The sequence below is a fragment of the Amphibalanus amphitrite genome, unplaced genomic scaffold (assembly GCF_019059575.1).
Source record: "Amphibalanus amphitrite isolate SeventyFive unplaced genomic scaffold, NRLGWU_Aamphi_draft 000645F_arrow, whole genome shotgun sequence".
Classification (NCBI taxonomy): Eukaryota; Metazoa; Arthropoda; class Thecostraca; order Balanomorpha; family Balanidae; genus Amphibalanus; species Amphibalanus amphitrite.
The window spans coordinates 268,460-277,791 of record NW_024882139.1 but is presented as its reverse complement, the minus strand read 5'-3'; the positions used below and the strand labels follow the sequence as shown (position 1 = coordinate 277,791).

At 50.8% G+C, this 9,332-nt stretch overlaps 1 protein-coding gene across 1 annotated transcript; it reads right to left on the bottom strand.

Moving 5' to 3' along the window:
- Positions 1 to 7,271: 7,271 nt before the first annotated feature.
- LOC122363876 (piggyBac transposable element-derived protein 2-like) lies at positions 7,272 to 9,008 on the bottom strand. The gene has a single exon (XM_043333675.1). The coding sequence runs from the start codon at positions 9,006 to 9,008 to the stop codon at positions 7,272 to 7,274; it is 1,737 nt and encodes a 578-aa protein (XP_043189610.1).
- Positions 9,009 to 9,332: the final 324 nt, after the last annotated feature.

Genomic DNA, 9,332 nt, shown 5'->3' with positions numbered 1-9,332 from the left:
GTAGGTTGCGCCACGTAGAGCGGGGGCCTTGTTCCCTGATCTTGTTGTTGATGTGCTCTCGACTGTCACGGCGGATTGACGCCTTGACTTGCCGATTCACCTCGCGGTAGAGCTCGGTGTCGCCGTCACGCAGCGCACGCCGCCGAGTAGCCATGAGCTGCTTCGTGTCATCAGACAATGGCGGCGCGGTCGGGTTGTGGATCTTGACCCTTTTCATCGGTGCGTGACTGTCAAGCACCGGTGTAAATGCGTCTAGCAGGGCGTATTTTAACATGTTAACTGGGTCGGCAATTGCCGACCCAGTCACGGAGAATGCCGACCCAGTGAGAGCCGTTTGCCGACCCAGTTGCCGCCCCCTCTAGGATGCAGCACGCACATGCAGGCTTGGTGCCATCATTCATAGTGAGGCTGCTGCCCTCCGAAATGATAATGCCGCCTCTTAAAGTGAAGCAGCCGTCTATAGAAAGTGATGATCCCGCAACTCAATGTGACAGTGCCGCCCCTAAATCTGTTAGTAGCCCCACTCAATGTAATGGTGCCGCCCTTTTAAGCATCTGTGGAGCCCCTCAATGTGATGATACCGCCCCTCAAGAAGATGATGCCGCCCCTTTCAGTATCGGTGGCGCCCCTCAATGTGATGGTGCCGCCCTCAAAGTGCCGGTGGCGCCCCTGAATGTGATGGTGCTACCCGCCAACGAGTCGATGGCGCCCCTCAAAATGATGCTGCCGCCCCTTAAAGTGTTGGCGCCGCCCCTTATAGTGTCAGTGACGCCCTTCGAAGTGTCGGAGGAACCAACCAATATAATGGTGCCGCCCCTCTAGATATCCACATAGCCCCTCATTGTGATGGAGCCGCCCCTCAAGCAGATGATGCCGCCCCTAAAGAAGATGATGCCGCCCCTGAATGTGATGGTGCTGCCCGCCAACGAGTCGGTGGCGCCCCTCAAAATGATGCTGCCGCCCCTTAAAGTGTTAGTGCCGCCCCTTATAGTGTCAGTGACGCTCTTCGAAGTGTCAGAGGAATCCACCAATATAATGGTGCCGCCCCTCTAAGTATCCACATAGCCCCTCATTGTGATGGAGCTGCCCCTCAAGCAGATGATGCCGCCCCTCAAGAAGATGATGCCGCCGCCTTCAGTATCGGTGACGCCCCTCAATGTGATGGTGCCTCCCTCAAAGTGCCAGTGGCGCCCCTAAATGTGATGGTGTCTCCTGTCAACGAGTCGGTGGCGCCCCTCAAAATGATGTTGCCGCCCCTTACAGAGTCAGTGGCGCCCTTCAAAGTTTTGGAGGAACTCATCAATACAATGTTCCCGCCCTCTAACTTTCTGTAGCGCCCCTCCATATAATAATGGTGCCGCTTCTCAAACCATCCGTGGCGCCCCTCAAAGTGACGGTGCCGCCTCTTACAGTGTCGGTGGTGTCTCCTCAAAAGTCATGGTGCCGCCTTTCAAAGAAATGCTGGTGTCCCTCGAAGTGTCGGAGGCGCTCCTCAATGTCATGTTGCCGCCCCTCAAACCTTCCGTAACGCCCCTCCACGTCATGGTGCCGCCCCCCATTGTGCTCACGGCGCCCTTAGGCTTAAATGTGATAGTAACGCCGGTCAAAGTGCTCCTGGCAGTGTCGGTGGCGCCCCTTATAGTGTCGGTGGCGCCCCGAACAGTATCGATGGTGCCCCTCAAAGTGATGATGTCACCCTCAATTAAACGATGGCGCCCTTCGAAGTATCGGAGTCCCTAAATATGATACCTATTGCCGCCCATTAACGATCTGTAGCGCCCCTCCATTTGATGGAGCCGTCCCTTAAAGGGACCCTCCGACCTTCAAAAAAGTTAATGAATTGGCATGAAAGTGATGTCGCTCGGTTCAAAAAGAGCGAAAACGAATATCTACCAAATTTCATCAAAAAATATTCACCGGTTTTCAAGATATAAGACTTTTACTTTTGTTTATTTTTTGGGATCTCCGCTGTTCCTAGCGACTGTACATATTTGAAAGTGCGGCGCTTGTTGCGCGCCAAGCGGCATATACCACCGCGTGCTACCAAACGTTTTAGTAAAATATTTAAAATCGTTAGATCTGCGCTGACGTCACAAATTACAAGCGGGCATTCCAATGCATTAGCCCCTTAGAATCCGAAAACTGCAAGTTTGAAATTACATATCTCCGAATTAACCCGCGCCCTGGTGGGGTCTGTTTATAACGCGACCTGGTGGGGGGGGGGCTATTTTTTGCCCCCTCGTAGCTCCGAAACTACTGGACGGATCCGCAAAATTCAAACGGCGTTCGAAAGGCCTGTCAAATTTGTCGAAGGAAACCAAATTTCATTGACCTCGGGGTCACCGATGACGTCACAGGTCAGGTCAAAGATGAAATGTTTCACCGTTCACGGGTCATCTAGGGAATGCGCTATAACACCGAAGAAAACGCATTTTGTCGAGAATCAGCGATAGGGCGTCAGTTGCCTAGTACATATGTTGCTAAAAGAGGTCACTGACAATACCAGGTCAGGTCACAGGTCAGGTCACCAAGGGTCACAGGTCAGGTCACATGAACCTAACGTTAGGCACTAAGGTTGTGCGATGCATGTTTTATGGCCAATGTTTCATTTCCAACTCAATGGTGTTGGTTATAAGACCATCAGGTACGGCTTAAGTCACTTTCTGGTGAAGGTCAGGTCAAGGTCAGGTCAAGAAAGGTCAAATTTTAAAGTTGATAGTTTTGCATAAAATGGGTATTGATTCGATGCAGCTCGTCACGGGGAGTCTAATGGTGGTCTTTGTTTTGCGCTACGGGGTCTAGAATTGCTAAAAAATGAGTTTGAAAATTACTTTTTGGATTTTTCGACTGTTATATTCAAAAAAAATTATTCTTTGATTTTTGGGGCTCAAAATCCAAAAATTTCAAAAATCCCAGATAGCAGTTTTGTAGCCCTGTCAATTCTACAGTTTTTATGTCTTTATCGTTTTTCTGCATTTGCAAAGCTATAGGCCTGACAGCTCTTCCCGCGAAACTCTTTTTTGGGTCGAAAACGGCAGAACATGACGTCACTCTGACGTCATTTCCGGCCAACCTATCAAAGCCTTTGGAAAAATTTTGGTCACAATGTGTAAAATTGATGTCCGAGAGGGTACTGAAAGTTTGGTGACGATCGGCGCAGCGGTTCTGGAGATATATCGAAAAGTCTGGAGGGGGGGGGGGGGCAAAAAATAGCCCCCCCCCCACCAGGGCGCGGGTTAAAGCATTTTTCAATGTTGTGAGTCCCCAAACCGGTATTTTCAGGCCATGGCCACCAATTTGGCTATCTCAACTCAAACCTAATGTTAAGGTGGGATGGTCACTTTAAAGCAGGGCTGCGGAGTCGATGGATTTACGGCGACTCCGAAACCGACTCCGACTCCAACTTTCAAAAACCAGCTCCGACTCCGACTCCGACTCCGGGCAGAAATGTCCACTCCGATCGACTCCAACTCCCGACTCCGACTCCGCACACCTGGCAGGGCTGCGGAGTCGACAGATTTTCCGTGACTCCGACTCCGACTCCGGCTGGGGTTTCCAATATCGACTCCGACTCCGACTCCGACTCCGGTCACAACTGTCGACTCCGACCGACTCCGACTCCGACTCCGACACCGCAGCCCTGCTTTAAAGTATCCGCGGCGGTCCTTAAAGTTACAGTGCCGCCCCTTACAATGTGGGTGGCGTCCTCAAAATAAAAGTGATGTTGCCCCCCCCCCCCCGAGTAATGTTGGCGTCTCTTCTTTAAGTATCGGAGCCGCTCCTCATTGTCATTTTGCCCCACATCACTGCTCACATGGCGCCCTTCAATGTAATGGTGCCACCCCTCAACGCTCAAAGAGATAATTGCGCTCCTCACAGTGTCGGTGGTGCCCCTCAAAGTGGTTTAAGTGCCCTAAAAAAAAAATGGTGGCGCGCCTCAAAATGATGCTGTCGTCCTTTAGCAAATCTGCAGCGCCCCCAAAATGATAGTGCGTTCCCTTAACTGGTGCCGGGCTGAGGTTGTTTGAACCCCCCTCCCGACCCCTATAACTTGGCTACTTGGGCCACGTAGCGACACGCGGTAAGCGGTATTCGAAAGAGTGTCAAAAACTACTTGGGTTGGTTGGTTAACCGTACTTTGGCTAGGTCAAGTCAAATGTTAAATATCAGGTGACCAGAGGTCATCAAAGGTGAAATGTGGGTGAAATGTTGTCTGTTTCAACATTTATTGACAAACTGGAGCATAACTCGGGGAAGAATAGAACTACAGCACCGCGAAAAAGCGCATTCGATAGCTCTTCAACGTTCCTATAAAGTCCTTAGACTTGACCTAACATCAACGGCTTAACCTCCAGAGCACAACTTGTTATACCTGTGCCGGGCTGGGGAGGGTTGGAGGGGACAGTGGACCCCCTCCGCCCCTCTACTGAGCTGTTTTAATGAAAAAACTTTTTACTGTAATAATTGTTGACTCACAAAAGTTATGACATTGTTTTTTTTTTTCAGTACTGTGCTCCTCTCGTCGAGATGCGTCGAATGAACTATAATTTGACATTTAAATGTCATTTGGGAAATTTGAGCTCAGCTCCAGGTCATGACCTGACTGGTAAAAGGTCATGTTGCATATCAGTCGATTTGTATCGTCAAACTGAAGTCATCTAAGGTGTTTTCATCGCTCAGGCATGTCGCATGTCTCTATCAGAAGTTATTGGAGAAAAAAAAAACTGCTGGAGGCCTACCATGACCTGACATGGCCTCAAGGACATAACGAGGGGTCGTGGGTGGCAATTTTCCGATTAAGTGTGTCATTTTAATTGTTTTCTGATGTTTAAATTCGTTAACTTTGACATTTGTCTACCTATAAAAAGAGGCACGTGCCCTGATTTTCTCCCATTTCCTTAAACCTAATGGAAGGGTCGCAAAATTGTCCTTACCTTTGGTCAAAGACATCGCAATTTCGAGACTTACATTTCATATATACAGTTACACACTGTTTGTCTTATCAATCGCTGAAGTTATAAAGGGATCGTTCAGTCGGTATATCTATGGTGAGCATTTGCCTGTTCCGTAGCTCAGTTGGTAGAACACCGGACTCACCGCATTGTGTTCGCTTGCGTTTTGTCCGCCGGCCGAGCCGGAGAGAAAGTTACCGAGTGAATTGGTCATTTAAATTTCAAAAACTCAATGACAATGTCACTGGGGTCACGAAAATGTTTGAGTAGGTAGGTATAACATTCATTAACTTGGGGGAGGGGGAGGGATGAACGTATCGTTGCAATACGCTGTTCATTACGAGAGTAACTAATAAATAAAAAATGTATGAGTTCATCCTTACTCCACCCGCTCTCCCTCTCCATAAGAAAGAGAGTTAATTGTGTTGCATTTTATTTATACCTATATACCTATGCAGAAAAATAGAGGTGTCAAAGGATATGGCCGAATATCAGCGACCCTTGCTGTGTAAGCAATGGGGTATGACAAGTGGGGGTAATGGCCCCGTCCAGCGCCCATAAAGTGGGCACCACTCGTGCGACCTGCCGACCACTGTTCTAGATAGAGCCATAAAAGGTTGAATCTGAAATCATTACCTAGAAAGAGTTATAAAAGAACCGTCGAACGTGTCTTTTTTGGTCATTAAATATCAGTAGGTATGCCGCCCCCTCAGATGCCAAGTGCCGCCCCTATGAGTGCAAAATGCCGCCCCTAATTGTGATTGCCGACCCAGTGAAAATCCCTTAAAATACGCCCTGGCGTCTAGGAAATGTTGCCACTGTTCGGCTGTGCTGTCGGTCTGGTACACAGGGGACCAATCAGCGGCCGACAAGTCACAGCAGAAGGCGAGCTCATCGATACGCTGTATCCCGCGGCACTCGACGGTAACCGGCTTCCTGTCTGGACGCGGTAACGCTAACTCGGCTCTCACGAACGAGTGAGGGCTAAAGTGGCAGGTGCGCGTGCCGGCCCGCGAGACAATCTCCCTGCTGCTCACCAGAATAACATCGAGCAGAGAACCAGACGAATCAGGTCATTTTCGTGATCTCACCATTATAAGTCAATGGGGAAAAAAAATGAAAACTGCTATTCTGGCGCCGGGAACGATCTCCAACTATCTCAAGCACACAGAATCGTGATTTGATGCACTCCTTGCAAGGTTAGATGCATCACTTTTGCAATGTTGACCTTGCGTGACGTCATTTATGACGTCATCAAGGTCATATTAGTTTTTCGTCAATAACTCTTGATCAAATTGAGCTAGCGAGTCGAGAAGGCCACCAATGGACTCAGGAAGACCTGCTGAATCGAATGATATGCGACATGACCCCTTTCGACCAACTTCGTGACCTGGGGATGCTGACCTGACCTTGACCTGAGGTCAACACCCCAAGTTGACCTGACCCGGACAAAAAGTATATCATTCGACGCGCCTCAGCGAGGCGAACACGATGCTGCCAAAATCGCGGCTCTGCGGCCGTTTTTTGCGAAGTTATTCACCAAAAACTGAACCGTACCCTGGGGCACTTGACCTGACCTCAGAGGTCACCGGTTGACCTAGGACCTTAACCCATTAACGCCCGAGCACAGAAACAAGTATTCAATAATAATGATTTTTTGGGTTTGATGTTGAATTCGGGCGATTAAGAAGCCCTGAAAAAATTGGACCAAAATTCCAAAAACTTTTTGAGATACGATACCGACCCAAAATGAGCCACCGGGCGCCCGCTCCCAGCCGCCGCGCCGCATCCGCGGCCGGCGCGGGGTCCGCCCCGCCCCGCGCCGATCGGCCGGCCTCTCTCCCCACCCGCAGCATGGCCGCCTCCTCCCAGTCCTTCCCTCCCCCGGCACTCATCCAATATCGGCCTATTTTCCGGAGGTTCGAGACAGCCTGACATTCCAAGGAAATAATGTATTTCGTTACTACAATGTTTCACGCAAACGAGATCGACGGGCCTTTCAAACGGCGACCTGCGTCATGTAATGCCGCAAAACACAAAACCTAGGGACGTACCTATGCATAATTACAACATGATGGGAACTGTGGAGTGTAGAACGATGAGAACACATCATTTACTCCTCATATACCTAGTAGGTACACGGCAGTAATGCTTCAATAAGATGATAACGACAATGCGATCAAATTTTCACCGTCTGTCTCAACACAAGCTGTCATTTTTCATCGCACACTTTCTCACTCGACATCGCGATATAAACGAAGATAATTCAGTCGAATTCGCATTGCACGTTTGCACCTCATACCACTGTACAGTGTACACTCACGGCGACAGACCATGGTACACCGCAAAGCACTTGAAGCAGATGGCCACGTCACACTTGATACAGCGCTTCGTCGAGCGCAGCTTGCAGCTCTCTAGCTGACAGCGACGGCGGGCGTTCAACGGTGCCAGCATGTGCCCGACTCCGTCATACCGGAGGCTGGCCGGGATGTGTGACGGCAGCGGCCGGGCCGCGTCTCTCTCGCAGGCTGCCGCCTTCAGGTACGTTGTGGCGATCTCACGACGGAAGTTGATGAGTGACAGCTGGTCACCGGTTGCCGCGGTCTTATGCAGGATATGGCTGTTGACCACGGCCATGTCCAGCATCCTGGTGATGAGACACCAATACCATTTTTTTCCGCGGATCGCCACTTCATACGCACCCAGAAGCTGGTCGTGCAGGTCGACTCCGCCCATCCCTGTGTTGTACGTCTTCAACACCTTGGGCTGCGGTATCGGGAGGCGCTTTTTGGCTGTCCTGTCGTACCGGGTAGTGGAGGTGGGCGGGTCGGCTGCGTCGTAGTTCGTCATGACGTTGACGACCTTGTTGTCGTGCCACCTCACCAGCAGCACCTCTGACGTCCTGTCAAACCTCTGTTCGTAGCTGCCACGCCGTGACTTTGCCATCTTCTTCCTCTCGGTCACGGGACATTTGTCCAGTCTATTTTTCCTCACTGTGCCCGTCGCGCGTACTCCGCGGTCCTTCAGCTGCGCGAGGAGGCTTCTGGAGGTGAAAAGGTTGTCAAAAAACACCTCATGACCACCAGGATCCGACACCACGCTCAGCATGTCCATCACCACTCTCGTGCCCAGCGGCTGGTCACGCAGCTCAGGACGCTCTTCCTTTCCACAGTACAGGTCGAATTTATAGCAGTATCCGTCACTGCCACAAACCGCCCAGAGCTTGTAGCCGAAACGAATCGGCGTTCCGCGTATGAACTGCTTCAAGCTGTTGTGACCGTAGTACCTCACAATCATCTCGTCAACGGCTAGCTTGGACTGAAAAACACCAAACTGCTGGAACGACTTGTTGATCATATCCAGAAGCGGACGCACCTTGAAGCCACGGTCTTTTGTCTCTTGCTGTTTATTGTTGTCCTGGACGTGAAAGTAGGACTTGATTTTCAGGTAATCCGATCTCGTCATCGCTTGCCGGACGATAGGACGGGCGAGGTCGTCGTCCTTCGACCAGTACATTCGCTCGCTGGGAAGCGGGTTGTAGCCGGAATAAAGCAATATTCCGATGAACGCCTTCAGCTCATGGTCGGACAGAGAGAAGAGCTGGTCGTTTTTTACATCTCTCGCGTACCGAAGGGTTTCCAGCTGGATGAGATGGAACACTTCGGGTGTGAAGATCTTCTCAAAAATCTCCACAGCCGTACTCCCACTCAGCTCGCTGGCGATCTTCTCCCGAGCTTCTTCCGGTCCGTTAGAAGGCGCCTGCCAGCCAGTGTATTCCGGTTGCTGTTTACGCCAGGTGGGAGCGCCTTGATCCGTGCGTCGTTTTTTCTTCGGCGGAGGCGTGTTGTCTTCAGTTGACGGTGTTTGGAAATGAACTTCCACTTCGCCAGGCACGTCTGCCACCTCGGCGACACCGGTGCATTCGTCATTGCCTTCATCCTCGTCACTGTCGTCCGGCGGAATGCTCACCACATCGATATCGCCATCGACAGAATCGAGATCGTTCATCACCATATCTACGGCTTCCTGTAGAGTCAAATACCGCTGCCGCGGCATGGTGATTGTTTTGGTTCCACTGGTGGAAGACTACGAGCTCAAATATGACACAATCGCACTCTCTGCCCTCTCGCGACAAACTGACCGGCGTACCCTCCCCTGTCATTAGCCGCCGCTATCCGGGAATCCCCGCGCCCGCCACCAGCTGCGCGAGGGCCTGACCTCAGGACCGGTGAGTCCAAATTGGTCGCTCAAAATTTCGCGCGCGCCACGCACCGCCGGGGCGTAGTCAGCCTGTTATCGCCAACGGATTTAGCAAAAGTGGACCTTCCTCAGTACAATATATGCTTGCTGTCTCATTACTTAGAACAATGACCGAAATGC

Excerpts from the sequence above, each read along its gene's own strand:
- LOC122363876 (XM_043333675.1), bottom strand. The coding sequence starts at position 9,008 with ATGCCGCGGCAGCGGTATTTGACTCTACAGGAAGCCGTAGATATGGTG.